Below are 14,601 nucleotides of genomic sequence, written 5' to 3' on the forward strand. Positions count from 1 at the left end.
TTCTCATTTATCTTCATCTTATCTTCTGTGAAAATGGAAATGACAAGGACAGTAAGATCAAAAAGAAATTTGGGGATAATCTGCCCAAGAGTACTAAAAATCAACCATTTAATTCAGAAATCTGTATCTCTCCCCATACTTACAAGTGGTACTGCTTACAATCCTAAGGAAGAAAAAATCAAGTCAATTATTCAACATGCACTTTGTCAGGTCATGATCAGTTCGATGCTTTCCATTTCTAGCCCTCACTTCCCACCTCCACTTGAGACAATTTTCAGAATGGGTACTCCTAGTTCCACAGGTCCACACTAAAGAAGGGGCCCAGAGTCTTATCACATTATTTAGAAAGACTATTAACTTCTGACCTATAGATGTTTCTTCCTTTAGTCTCAATGTTATTTTTTTTAAATGCCTTCATCTTTTCCGCAAAATACTAGGTGAAAATTAATGTTTAGTGGCTATATCTGAGTGCTATGGACAAAATTAGCCAAGACGTTACAACCAAAAATACAGAAATCACTAGCAATACAACGGTCTATCTATTTCTCATTCAAAATTAAGAATCATGATACTTTGCAACAGAAGAAAAATATTAAGCACTTATGATAGATACCCCTTCCTATGCAAGAAATACGCACCTTACAAATCCCAAGCTTTATCTTGTTCCTGTTGGCATCCATCTCTTCCCAGACATCCTTCTCCTGGGGACGTGGGTGTCCCAAAGATCCAGGCAATTTATCTGGTGACACACCAACAGGGATGCCATTCTCCCCATCACTAAGCTGTTCATCTGGAAATACCTCATCTGTATTTTCTCGAAGCAAGTCTCCTGGGATGGGAGTGGCATTGGCAATTCTAAAAATGTGGGGTGAAAAAAAGGTAGAACTTAGAAACATCAGAATCAAAAATGACTATGAGACTATCCTACATTTTGTTTCTGGACTTAAAAGGATCAAGTCTATACACAATTAAAAGAGTAAAACAAAACAAAAACAAAACCTCAGAAACTTGGGCCATGACAATTCTACAAAATAAAACTATTTTTTGAGTCTTAAGCAGACTCCACAGTGTGGAGCCCAATGCAGGGCTCACTCCCACAACCCTGTGATCGTGACCTGAGCCAAAATCAAGAGTCAGATGCTGAACCGACGGAGCCACCCAGGTGCTCCAAAACTTCTATTTTTGATTAGGAAAATTTTCAGGCTGATCAAAAAATACAAATTTTAATACAAGAACTCACTGATTTAAGAATCACTTTAAAAGTTAGAAATATTTGGTCTATTTTCTAATAAGTCTTTGTCAATTTTAATATTTTCTACTCTTTACCCATTTTTTTGCTGAGAGAGTAACAAAAACTATAAACAGAAAAATGTCAAGTGTCATAATGACATAACCAGGTATGAGATCAGTCATATGTTTTTTGTAGTGTAAGATATATATTTGCTTCTTCATTTACAGACTTTTTACTAAGTATCTACATACTTAGGCTCCAGGGACATAAAGAGGAAAAAGGGAAATTCTTGCCCTCTGGGTGAAACCAGAAATACTGTAATTACACAGAACTGCATGAACTGACCAGGAACAAAATTAAAAAATATTAATTGACATTTATCGATACATTTCTTTCAACGTAATTTCATGTCTTATTTATATGACAGACTTCTGGCCTGTGAGGAGCCCCAGTTCTCAGTTATCACTCATTAGGTGATCAGGTCCCTGTCAGCTCTCACGTTCTACAACTCTACTTTGTACACTAGCTTGTTTTGTTTTTAAATATTGCTGACTGAACACAATATTTACCACACAGCGAAATCTTTTCTTAGAAGTGAGCTGGCATATCTAAAAGTAGGAAAAAACAGTTTTCAGTAGACTATACTGACACAGACAATCATTTTGAGTGGTAAAATAGGCATCTTCTCCGTGAACCACTCCAAGGGTTAAGAGCTACACCCTGGCCTGGGTGTCATCAGTACGTCATTTTTCAGGGACCTGTTCTGCCTGAGTGGATGACCTTTGCCACCATCTCTCCCTATTGGGTCAACAGTAGAAGATGAATCTTTTATTGATATGCTATGGGTTTAATTGAGAAAAGCACGGATAATAGCTCCCAGGAAAAAACCTTATAGCCCTGTAAAGCAGTTCTTGTAGTTCTGACACTGGGAACATACCAAAAAGGTAGTCTCAAGAAAAAAAAGAAAAAAGAAAAGAAAAGAAAATAAAAAAGAAGGAAAGGAAGACAGGAGGGAGCGAAGAAAGAAAGAGAGAAAGACAGACAGATGGAGGGAGGGAGGAAGGAAAGGTAGGTTGGCCTAAAATAGTTCACATGAAAGGATTTATTATTAAAGTCATTAAAGTGCCAAAGTAAAAGAAGTTCATAAATAATACCCTCACAGTTACCTTTGCGCTCATTTGACTCCTGAATGGCGTATAATTTTTCTGGGAAGGAATTTCTTCCTTTCCATATCTCAAACTCCCGATTTGGATCGGAGTTATAGGAGAAGGAAGGAAATAGTAATGATGTAAGGAGTAAAAATGGGAGAATAAATGCCGAGAGGAACCTGAGTCATGTGGAAGACAGCCCGTGTGGGGAAGATGCGAGAGCCAGTGAGGAGCTCTAATTTTTCAGAGAAGTTCAGTATACTTTACTGACTGATGCACTGCAATGGACACTAACACAGACGTGCTACACGGCCATCCAAATGTTTACTGAAAGAATTCCCTCTATTCCTGAGGAAAGGGAATGCAAAAGAATCAATACTTGAATTCAGGAAGGTCAGTCTACTAGCCTCACATTTCCCCCCCATTTTAATCAGTATTCTTCCAAATCTTTTTCCCTATGCCTAGCTCCTATTCTGCTTCTTTCCAACTACCCCAATTCCTTGGCATTTCCTTCTCCATTCCTGAGGAAACAAAGCACACCTCCATCTATGAACTGCTGCTATTTTTACTCTATCCTAGTTTCCCTCTTCTCTCATAGGCTACAGTCTGATACCACACACTTCAAGGGGCTCTCGCATCTTCCCCACACGGGCTGTCTTCCACATGACTCAGGCTCCTCTCGGCATTTATTCTCCCACTTTTTTAAATGTTTTTTTTATTATGTTAGTCACCATACAGTACATCCCTGGTTTCTGATGTAAAGTTCGATGATTCATTAGTTGTGTATAACACCCAGTGCACCATGCAATACGTGCCCTCCTTACTACCCATCACCAGTCTATCCCAGTCCCCCACCCTCCTCCCCTCTGATTGTAGCAAATGTTGAGAACTCGTTCTTTCTGATAGCTGAGTAATATTCCATTGTATATATGGACCACAACTTCTTAATCCAGTCATCTGTTGAAGGGCATCTCGGCTCCTTCCACGATTTAGCTATTGTGGACAATGCTGCTATGAACATTGGGGTGCATATGGCCCTTCTCTTCACTACGTCTGTATCTTTGGGGTAAATACCCAGTAGTGCAATGGCTGGATCATAGGGTAGCTCAATTTTTAACTTTTTAAGGGACCTCCACACTGTTTTCCAGAGTGGCTGTATCAACTTGCATTCCCACCAACAATGTAGGAGGGATCCCCTTTCTCCACATCCTCTCCAGCAATTGCTGTTTCTTGCCTTGTCAATTTTTCCCATTCTAAATGGCGTTAAGGTGGTATCTTAGTGTGGTTTTGATTTGAATTTCCCTAATGGCTAGTGATTTTGAACATTTTTTCATGTGTCTGTTAGCCATTTGTATGTCTTCATTGGAAAAGTGTCTGTTCATATCTTCTGCCCATTTTTTGATTTGTTTATTTGTTTCTCGTGTATTGAGTTTGAGAAGTTCTTTGTAGATCTTGGACACCAGTCTTTTATCTGTAGCATCATTTGCAAATATCTTCTCCCATTCCGTGGGCTGCCTCTTAGTTTTTTTGACTGTTTCCTTGGCTGTGCAGAAGCTTTTTATCTTGATAAAGTCCCACAAGTTCATTTTATCTTTTGTTTCTCTTGCCTTTGGAGATGTGTCCTTACTTACTATTTCCTTCCTTCTCCTATAACTCCAATCCAAATCAGGAGTTTGAGATATGGAAAGAAATTCCTTCCCAGAAAAATTTTATTACATTCATGAGTCGAATGAGTACAAAAGTATATGTGAAAGTATTATTAGCACATGGTCTGTGTTGGGTGTTTGCAGGTATAAATTACAGAAGCAGATTAAGGGGAAAGAAGTATAAGGACATGTATGGAAGAATCAGAGAGATGTCAAGAAAAGTAGGAAGAACGGACATCCTTTTCACACTCCCTTCCCCACAAACTAAGGCAAGGGTTGGCCAACTAGGGCTGTGGGCCAAATCTGACCCGCTCGCTCATTTTTGTCAATCAGGTGGTATGGCACAGAGTCCTGCTCCTTCATTCACACACTGTCTGTGGCTGCGTTAGCACTAGAAAGGCAGTGGTAGTGGTGATAGACGGCACGGGCAAAAGATATTTATCTGGCCTTTACAGATAAGATTTGCTGAAGAATCAGTATTTTAATTCACAAGTCAGCAAATTCATTCACTTCTTAAATCGTAGGTCTGTGGGCCTAATACTTTTCAGGCAGATTCACTGACGGATGTAAAACTTGTGGGCAAAATTATGATGAAAAACAAGTTTATTCGAATCGTCTCAAAGTATCTTCCCGCAAAACACTTATTACTTACAAAGGGAAAGAGAGTAACTTCACGCTGGAGAAACCTGGCTAACATCACCCTAGCCAGATTAACAACATTGGTACCATCAGTAATAGGACATACTGACATTACGTAGCTCCTTATTTAATACCACAAATTTCCCTCTGATCTTAGTTTTAAATGTAAAAAGAGCAGGTTGATAGGTTTCTAAGTTTCCAGAAGAAAGGGCCTTTGACATTTTTGTTTTCATTGGAAATTTCTAGTTCTTATTGCGGTGTGATCAGATAGTATAATACTTCTGCTTTATGGAACTACTTATGTGCTTTCTCGGTGACCTAATAACTGCTCATGTTTTATTATGTTCCAGAGGCACCTGAGCAGAAGGCACAAGCTCTATCATCAGGGTGCAGAGTTAAAGAAATACACATAACATCTATCTTATTGATCGTATTTTTTGTCTATTTCTTATTCTTTCTTCACTTGATCTGTCTTGTACTGAGTTACATATTAAGAACTCCAATTACTTGTGTGTTTCTAGCTATGCCTCCCTGAATCTCCTGTAGTTGTTGCTTCCTAAATGTGACTGATGGAATTCTCGGGGATAAATATTAATAAACACCGTACTTTGTCCCACTTGTGAACTGCAGCATTTAGCATTAAAAAGTATCCTTCCATCTTTCTAACTTTTTTTGTTTGGGCTTGAATTCTTTTTGTCTGATATCAGGATCATTAAATCTCTTCTTATGGCTCCCATTTTTCCAGTATATCTTTGTTCATCCCTTACTGAAATATTTACTAAAATACATATATAGCATATGAATTTAACTACGTAAGCCAAGCTGAAAATCTTTTTAATAGATGAGTTAAGCCCATGTATATTTATTGCTATGAATGATATGTTTGGTCTCAACTCTGACACAGATTTTGATAATTATATGTATTTTGTTATATTTGCTATATTTCTTTCTCTATAAGATGGATCTTCTTTGCACTCTCATTTCTAAACTTTTTTTCTATCTTTTTTTGGTATTTTAGGTTTGCCTGTTTGTTCTAATGGTGTACTTTGGACATATACCTTTTAAAACGCTCTTAGTCCCCTGTTTTCTTATTTCACACCTTGCAACTGAGTTTCTCGGCATAAATTGGTATTGTCTTGTTTTCCTTCTTCAAGGACTTGAACGAGTGCTACCCTTCCTCTGTCTGCATTCCATTTGCACTACTTTCTCTCTAGTCCTTTTAAATGTTTTTTTTTTGGGTGGGGGGAGAGGCCGAAGAAGAGAGAGAATCTTAAGCAGACTCCACACCAAGTGTGGGGATGGATGCGGGGCTCGATTCAAACACCCTGAGATCATGGCCTGAGCCGAAATCAAGAGTTGGACACTTAATGGACTGAGCCACGCAGACGCCCCTCTAGCCGTTTTAAATGATTTATTTTATTTTCATTCTCTTAGGGCTTTTTTCCCTCGGACTTTATTCAGTGCACTTTATTCAATTTTCTTTTGAGTCTACTCTCCTTTGTGCACCTTATAAGACACCTTTTTCTTCCATTTCTTTCCCGACCTCCATCAACTCTCATTTCTTCCTCTCTTCTCCTTTTCCTTTTTTCCATCCCCCTCTACTTTGTGGTCTATTTCTGTTCTTAGTTTTTAAATTTCTGATTCAATAGAGTTATCCCTATCTTCAACTTCCACTTGGGGTTTTATTTTAGTTTTCTTCTTCTTCATGGCTGCTTCTCTGAGAGAATTTCCTTAGCATGAATTAGATCTTCTCTTCTGATTTTTTTGAATAACATTTTATGGATCTTTGAAATCTTTTTCATTTTTGTGGTATTAGAGTATTTCATGAGATTTGTAGTTTAGTTAGTGCCCTCTTGTGTCAATACAGTAAAGTCCAAACAATTTAGGGGATTTTTATTTGCTTTTATGGTCAGAAAGACACAGTATCCTCTGATTTTATAGTTCTCCTTTTTGAGGGCAGTTAAATTGTATTTCCCCTTTTGTCCTTCTGCGGTTATTGGTGTATTGCCTTCAGTTTGAAATTCATCCTTTTTGCCAGTTCTGTGAAAGTAGATCTGATCCCTTCACATAGTCTCCTTTGCCAGCTAGCACCGGAGCTTCACCAGTAGAGGGCACTGGAGAGACACTGCAGGAGGAGAGTGTTCTGCTTTGAGTTCCAGCGCGCAGCTTGGCAAGTTTCGCCCGCGTGTGTGGCTCTCCCCAGCACAAGGATCCTGCCACATCCCAGCATCTTCAGCACCTCTTTCCTGCGGCACAAAGACAGCAGCAACCAACAGCTTCCCTGAGCAATCGCCACTATCTAGAAGAAAGCAAAGAGCTTTCTCTGTCACCCCAGAGAAGATTTCCATTAAGTTCCAGAGGGCAGATTTTCAGCAAATTCTACCAGGCATTGGAGTGACTTCCTTCCATCCAGTGAGCAATATGGACATACCCTCTCCCAACAAGCTCAGGACCTCAGCCCTGGGGTCAGGGTTGGTGGAGCTCTTCCTTGGATGCTTATTAATCTCAGCCCCAGGAGTAGGAGTTATACTTTATATTTGCTATTCCTGTACTCTCTACTTCCTACTAGTCTATCCCACATTACTCCAGTTCTGTGTTAGAGCTAATAATTCCTTGTATCATCTTCCCCTGTTCAAATTACTATGTAGTTTCTCTCTTCTGATTAGACCCAAATACATACCTCACTGCTCAACTGATAAAAGGCATTTCTCCTTTCTTTTCTGTCTTTTTTCTTCTTTCTTTCTTCCAGAAGCTATATGTTTTGAATCATGCCTATTTTTACCTCTCTGTAGTTCATGATCTGAGCTACCTGACCACTTTCTAGCAATTACATTTGTAGGATGGGATTAGTTTTTCTGCTGTTGGCTTAAGAATCAACCTTAAGTCCTATTGCTAATTCTCTCCCTCCTCCTGGTTTTTATTGATTTGCCTTTATAAAGCCTTGGGGCAGAGCTGAGTGAGGCAGGAGCATAACGAAGTTGGTGGTTTGGGTTTCTCTTTTTACTTATTATGGAGTTTAGGCTAGGTATCCTTTGTCTTCAAACTACGTTGAGGACATGGTTTTTGTAGAGTTTTACTTTTCCTTTCTTGTTACTGTTTTATTTTAGGAGGAAACATTGGGAGATGGGAACTTAAAGTGTCTTCTACTGACTTCAGCTACCCTGAAGTCCTTATCACCTGGACTTCTACAAGTTTGAGACTTACCTACTTCCAACAACAAAGGAGAATGAGGACAGAGGCACTAAAACAAGAATCAAAATTTCTAGACAGGCCCCAGCTCTGCTGCTAGAATTTACCTAAAGCTGGGTGATTCACTCAGCCAGTGTTAGGATTATCTCCTCATTTGTTTGTTTTTTAAAAGATTTTATTTATTTATTTATTTATTTATTTATTTATTTATTTATTTAAGCAAGTACTTTAAACAAACATCCGTGACGATTCTAATTTAGCTAGTCAGAGTCCCTCACTTACGAACTCTCAGACTGGTTAATCAAGGATATCATCTCTAGTTAAATGAGTCCATGTAAGCTTTTCTGATTCAATAAGCTCTAGTGATCCCAACTTTCAATATAAAATCAAAACAATGGATTAGTGATAAACTGTCCCAATTATATGATGCTTTTCCCCTATTTACTTTTTTCTTAGTTAACCAAACATTTTAAAGCAACCAGAGCAGGTAAAAATGGGCCAGGAAAAAAAAAAAAAAAAGGACGACCCCCCCCAGTTTATTTAATAACAAACAAAAGCAACTGTATTTAATGCATGTAGAGAAAACAAACACACACGAGATGACGGAAATACACCATAACCCGTTCCTAACACACGTTGTAAGTTAAATCACTTTCTTAGAGGAACAAGCTACATGTTTGTTCACACTAAACTTAAACACAGTATAGTCAGGTATAATTGTGGCTCATTCTTCCCAGGGTCCCATATATTCTTTAGAAGTAAATGCAAACAGGGGCGCCTGGGGAGCTCAGTGGGTTAAGCGTCCAACTCTTGATTTCAGCTCAGGTCTCGATCTCAGGGTCATGGGAGAGAGCCCTGCTATGGGCTCCATGCTCGGTGGACAGTCCATTTGGGATTCTGTTTATCCCTCTCCCTCTACCCCTCTCCCGGCTCGCTCTCCCAAGTAAATAAATAAATCTTAAAAAAAAAAAAGAAGTAAATGCAAACAACTCCTTCTCATTTCAAAGAAAACCCATTGTAAATCTGACATCAACAGGTCATATAAGCTTGAAGCTCTCATTTCAAAGTAAGATCTATAAATACTTTCTAAGAAAAGTAAATCGAACAAAGACATATATAAAAGCAATGTTAGTTCAGGGGAATCCACAGACTTTCTCCTGTGTCTCAGCATTTTGTCATGTGAAGGATCTGGAGGAAATAAAAGACATCTCTGCGAATATAGTGCCCCTAAGAAAGCCAGTGCTAAGTAATCTGGGCAGGACGTACCCGATCGCCGCAGGGGTCAGGCGGGTGTGCAGCTGAGGGGTGGTGGAAGTAGTGGTGGTCGTCAGGGAGCCATCAGTTCCAGTCTTCTCCCAGTCAAAAGGATCACTCTCAATTACTCCAAAGGTCTTGATGCTGTTGTCAAACACGGATGTCAGAAGCTAGATCGTAAAGAAAAAAACTGGAGTAAGCTAACAATAAACATCGTCATTTTATTAAGAGAAAGCCGCCAGACTCACAAATTAGTTTTGTGGTAGGATTAAAAAAAACAACAATAACAACTGGATGGTACAAATAGGGGAATCTGAATAAGGACTCTAGGTGGTTGAGGATATTGAATTAATACTGACTTTTCTCCGTTGAGGTACGGGTTTGTAGTTATGTAGGAGAAAGTCTTTGTTTTTATAAGATATGTAATGAAGCATCTTATCTAAAACCTACTTTCAGGTGGTTTGGCAAAAGGAAATTTGTGTTGTATGTGAAAATATGTATTCAGGGGCGCCTGGGTGGCACAGCGGTTAAGCGTCTGCCTTCGGCTCAGGGCGTGATCCCGGTGTTCTGGGATCGAGCCCCACATCAGCCTCCTCCGCTATGAGCCTGCTTCTCCCTCTCCCACTCCCCCTGCTTGTGTTCCCTCTCTCGCTGGCTGTCTCTATCTCTGTCGAATAAATAAATAAAATATTAAAAAAAAAAAAAGAAAATATGTATTCAGTCTCAACTACCTATGTGACCATTTTTTTGTCAAAAAGGAGTATTTTTATATGGTTCGGCTTAAATAAGCGAGCAGTGTTGACCATTGTTATATCAAGGTGAAGGGGTCGATAGAAGTTCATTGTGCTTTCTTACAATTTTGGGGGGGCCTGAAAAATTCTTCAACTGTATGTGGTGTGGGTGCATATACAAATTATCACAAAGAAATCTGCCTCTTTATTTGGTTTATATTAAATATTTCATTTTTTTGTCTTTTTTTTTTTTTTGTAGTAATCTCTCCACCTAACATGGGGCTTGAACTCAGAACCCCAAGATCAAGAGTTGCACGCTCTATAGACGGAGCCAGCCAGGCACCCTCATTTTCTTGCCTTTAAATTCCAAAACTCTGATGTGATCTAGATAACGATCTCGCAAAGACTGCCCTTTACTGTTCCTGATTTTTAATTTTATGATTATGGCTTCATTCTCTCATCATTTCTCTTACCTGTTAGTATCCAAGAATAAAGAGTAATTTAGATTTCTGTCCTGAGCCACTGGGTGAATAAGTGGTGGTGTCATTTACTAAAATGGAAAGCAGAGAGTTTGAGGACTAGGACACTGAAAGTCTTAGGGAGTTTAGGGAGGAACATATAGATATGAATAGGTATTTAAAGCCACAGGACTGGGTGCCATCTAAGGAGAGTAGGTAGCAAAGAGGTCCAAGAACAAAGGCCTAAGGCACTCCAACATTTAGTTAGAAAGAAGACTCACTAAAGGAAACCAAGAAGGAGTGGCCAGTGAGAAAAACCAAGCGTGTGCTGTTTTAGATGCATGCTGAAGAAAACATCTCAACAAGAAGACGTTGGTCAAATGCTATCAATCGTAGATTTATAGTTATTTCTGATTATTTAGTTGGTTTCTCTCTCACCCCGACTGTAAGTTCCAAAGGCTGGCACACATCTGATCTTGTTCATCATACTGTCTAACACAGTATCTTATATATGAATGCAGTGCTGTGATTTATAAGAAATAAGTTTGGTCAATCGCATGACCAAAGTATATTTCTTATATATAGATTTGGTCTTTGTCCATAGTTCCTGGCTCACAGGTCCCCAAACCCTTGAAATCTCCTGAGAAAAAGGAGCAACAGGAACATCTTCTGTTATAATATTTGATCTGTAGTCCTCAGTTCCTGAAACCATGTTAGAGCCACAAAGGTAAAATGGCTCTCTTGTTATTTATTACAAGCCCATTTCCACCACGACTGGGTGTTTGTTAATGAGGTGACTTTTGGAAAGTACCTATGGATAGGGGCTGGTCACCAGAGGAACCAACCTGTGATTAGAGAGCGAGAACTTTCGGTCCTACCCCATGGCCTCCAGGAAAGAAGAGAGGGGCGAGAAGTTGAATCAATCACCAATGGTGAATGATTTAATCAATCATGCCTATATAATGAAGTCTCCATAAAAACCCAAAAGGATGGCGTTTGGAGAGCTCCTGGTTGGTAAACATAATGGAGGTGCTGAGAGAGTGGTGCCCTCAGAGAGGGCTTGGAGGCTCCACACCCCTTCCTCATACCGTGCCCTATGCATCTTTTCCATCTGGCTGTTTTGGAGTTACATCCTTTGTAATAAATCAGTAATCTAGTGAGAAAACTGGTTTTCCCAACTCCTGTGAGCCACTCTAGCAAATCAATCAAACCCAATGAAGGGGTTCTGGGAACCCCTGAATTATAGTCATTGGTCAGTCAGAAGTACTGGGATTGACATCTGAGGTGGAGAGCGGTCTTCTGGGATTGAGTCGTTAACCTGTGGAATTTGATGCCATCTATCTCTGGGTGGATAGTGTCAAAAATGAGTTGAATTGCAGGACACCCGGCTGGGGCCCTGAGAATTGCCTGGTGACGGTGGTAGGGAACCTATTGTTAGAATTATGAGTGCAGAACCTTTAATGACTCTAAAAACATTTTTTTTAAAGATTTTATTTATTTATTTGACAGAGAGAGAGACAGCCAGCAAGGGAGGGAACATAAGCAGGGGGAGTGGGAGAGGAAGAAACAGGCTCCCAGCAGAGCAGGGAGCCCGATGCGGGGCTCGATCCCAGAACCCCGGGATCACGCCCTGAGCCGAAGGCAGACGCTTTAACGACTGAGCCACCCAGGTGCCCCTAAAAACATTTTGAGAACAAATATTTGTGATAATATTTATTGGAAGATTCCCAAAGGAAAAAAAAAATAAATGGAGCAAAGGAAACTAAAAAGATAAAAGGAATTGGAAAAGACATGGTTGTAAAACCTAGGAATTTTGTTCTGGTCATATTTTTGTTGACTTAAGTTACCTATGTTATAGCACAGACTTCCCCAAACTTTCCAAGTTAGAAAACACACAAGAAAGGAGGATGGATTGAGACCCAGCATATGGGAACAGAAGTGGCAGACCTTGAACCCCTCTCCTGACTCTGGAAATGGAGGTTCTCACCGAGCGAGCTGCATGCCTCCTGACAGGGGGAGCCCCATCCATGAGGCAGCACCTGTCTCGTGTGTGAGCACTCAGACCGCTACCACTAAATGCACTGGGCTGCCAAGGGAATGATTCTAAACAGTTTTTATGCCAGATGTCCTTTTACTATGAATTATTTTCTTACATTTGTCATAATATTATCGTATGTCTTAGAAAATGTAGCACATGCCATTGGGCCTCAGATAAAAAGTTTGTTACTAAGATGGGGATACCAGAGACCAGCAGCAGGAGGCCGAAGGATTGAAGGCACAGAACAAAACAAAGTGAGAGACCTTCCCTGACCCTCTAATTTATGGGAGGATCCCCCCTGTCACTCTCTAGCTCAACCTCTGATGTTTTTGCTTCCCTAACAGCCTAGCTATGCCTTCGGAGGAATTTAACTCCAATGTCATCAGCGTCAGGGGAATCCTACAACAGCTGAGTCCCCTGGAGCAAGAGGCAAGCCTGCTTTTTGATGTAACCTCTGCTTAAACAGTCCCATTCCTACACCTGGACAGTATACTAACAAGATGAGTAAGAAGCTTGGTCAGCTTTGGATTTCCTCTCTATCACATCCTCTGATTTCAGCAGCGTTGCGGCACACTGTGTGAAACATTTTAGTTTCAGGCTCCCCAACACTGTGGATATGTATGGGTTTTATTAGTCTTCTCAGCTTGCTAAACAATGCTTAACACAACTGGGACACTCTAATAAAGATACTTTTATGTTATGTCAGGATCACATGATTCTATTAATTACTGACAAAGATTTTTGATAATTCTTCACATAACTTTTTAGTTCTTTCGCTGCATTTTTATTAACCGATCATGTTAGTATTTATTTCACAGTGGCTGTTGTGTTTGTGGCCACCTCTCCAAAGAAGGCAGGATGGTAAAAAATGGCAAGAGCTTGGGCTTTTTTGAATGAGTCAGAAGTTGGGTTCAGACACCACTTCCAGCACCACGGGTTTTCCCAGGCAACAAGTCTAAACCACATCTCCATAAAATGGGAATAATAACACCCAGGTATTACTGTGACACTGCTGGGTGTCATTACTGCGACAATAACGTGCAAAGGCACCAAGGTTTCTTCTTTATCCAATCTGATGCTATCTTAGTCTCCCATTAACTAGGAACTAGGTCACCTACCAGTGGAGTCTTGTGGTGGAATTCAAGGTTAAGATTCTCCTACACACTCAAGAGACATACTCCTTTCTCAAAACGCTTTAAAAAGAATTGTTTACATTATAAGGTGGCCACAACAGAACTAAATGTTTTTAATCACTATCTAACTTTTCTGAAAATGTTGGCCTAGCATTTTTTTCGACTTTTAATCTGAAATAAAGATTCACAGAAAATTACAAAAATAGTACAGGGAAATCCTCTTCAGCCAGTAGGCTCCAACAGGTACATCTTGCACAGCCAGAGTACAACACCAAAAACAGGAAAGTGACACGCGTACTACTAGTCGACAAAGCTCATCAAATTTCACCACTTTTACACACCCTTGTGTGTGTGTGTTTCTGTGTGCATGTGTATAAATCTACAGAATTTTATTAACCTGAGGAGATTCATGGCATCTTTTCATCTCTTATAGCTGCTATACTCTTTCAGAATTTAATAATAAAAACAATATTCAAAATAAGATCTCTGTTTCAATCTTGGCTATAATTCTGATAGCTTCACCTAGTTTAGTTTAACAGATAGAAAACAGTATTTATGCACTTAAAAGTTGTTTTTTCTTAGATTTCCTTGGTAGGAGACTGTTAGGCAAACTAAGATTCAGTTCAATTTTCCTAACATTTGTTGAAAATTTAGGTGCCAGGCACAGTGCGAGGATAGTGCAGGATAAAAAAAGAAGACATGGTTGTACTTCCAGGACTTAAAAGCCAGCTGGGAAGACACACTTGTACATAAATACTACGTACTGATAAACTTGGATGTAATTTCCCAAAACACCATAACACTTCCCAAAAGCAAGTGTCAGCCATTATTCTAATTGAGACATGCATAAAAGATTCCTAGTAAAGAGCAAAACGGCTTCTCTCTCTACATGTGCTGTCAGAGTGAGCGCTAGCAGGCTACTGGATGAGGTGTTGGCCATGTGCAACTTATTTTTTTTTTAAAGATTTTATTTATTTATTTGACAGAGAGAGAGAGAGAGTACAAGCATGGAGAGCAGCAGGCAGAGGGAGAGGGAGAAGCAGACGCCCCGCTGAGCAGGGAGCCCAATGCAGGACTCGATCTCAGGACCCTGGGATCATGACCTGAGCCAAAAGCAGACGCTTAACTGACTGA

At 39.8% G+C, this 14,601-nt stretch overlaps 1 protein-coding gene across 1 annotated transcript in view; it reads right to left on the reverse strand.

Moving 5' to 3' along the window:
- The window catches only part of TTBK2 (tau tubulin kinase 2), a 100,003-nt gene that overhangs the window by 22,146 nt on the left and 63,256 nt on the right, over positions 1-14,601 (reverse strand). Inside the window, exons 9-10 of the mRNA XM_008702185.2 lie at positions 9,120-9,277; positions 639-855 (exon numbers count right to left, since the gene is read on the reverse strand). Coding sequence (XP_008700407.1) covers positions 639-855; positions 9,120-9,277 — 375 coding nt within the window. The remainder of the gene's footprint in view (positions 1-638; positions 856-9,119; positions 9,278-14,601) is intronic.

The sequence above is a fragment of the Ursus maritimus genome, unplaced genomic scaffold (assembly GCF_017311325.1).
Source record: "Ursus maritimus isolate PB19 unplaced genomic scaffold, ASM1731132v1 scaffold_35, whole genome shotgun sequence".
NCBI lineage: Eukaryota > Metazoa > Chordata > Mammalia > Carnivora > Ursidae > Ursus > Ursus maritimus.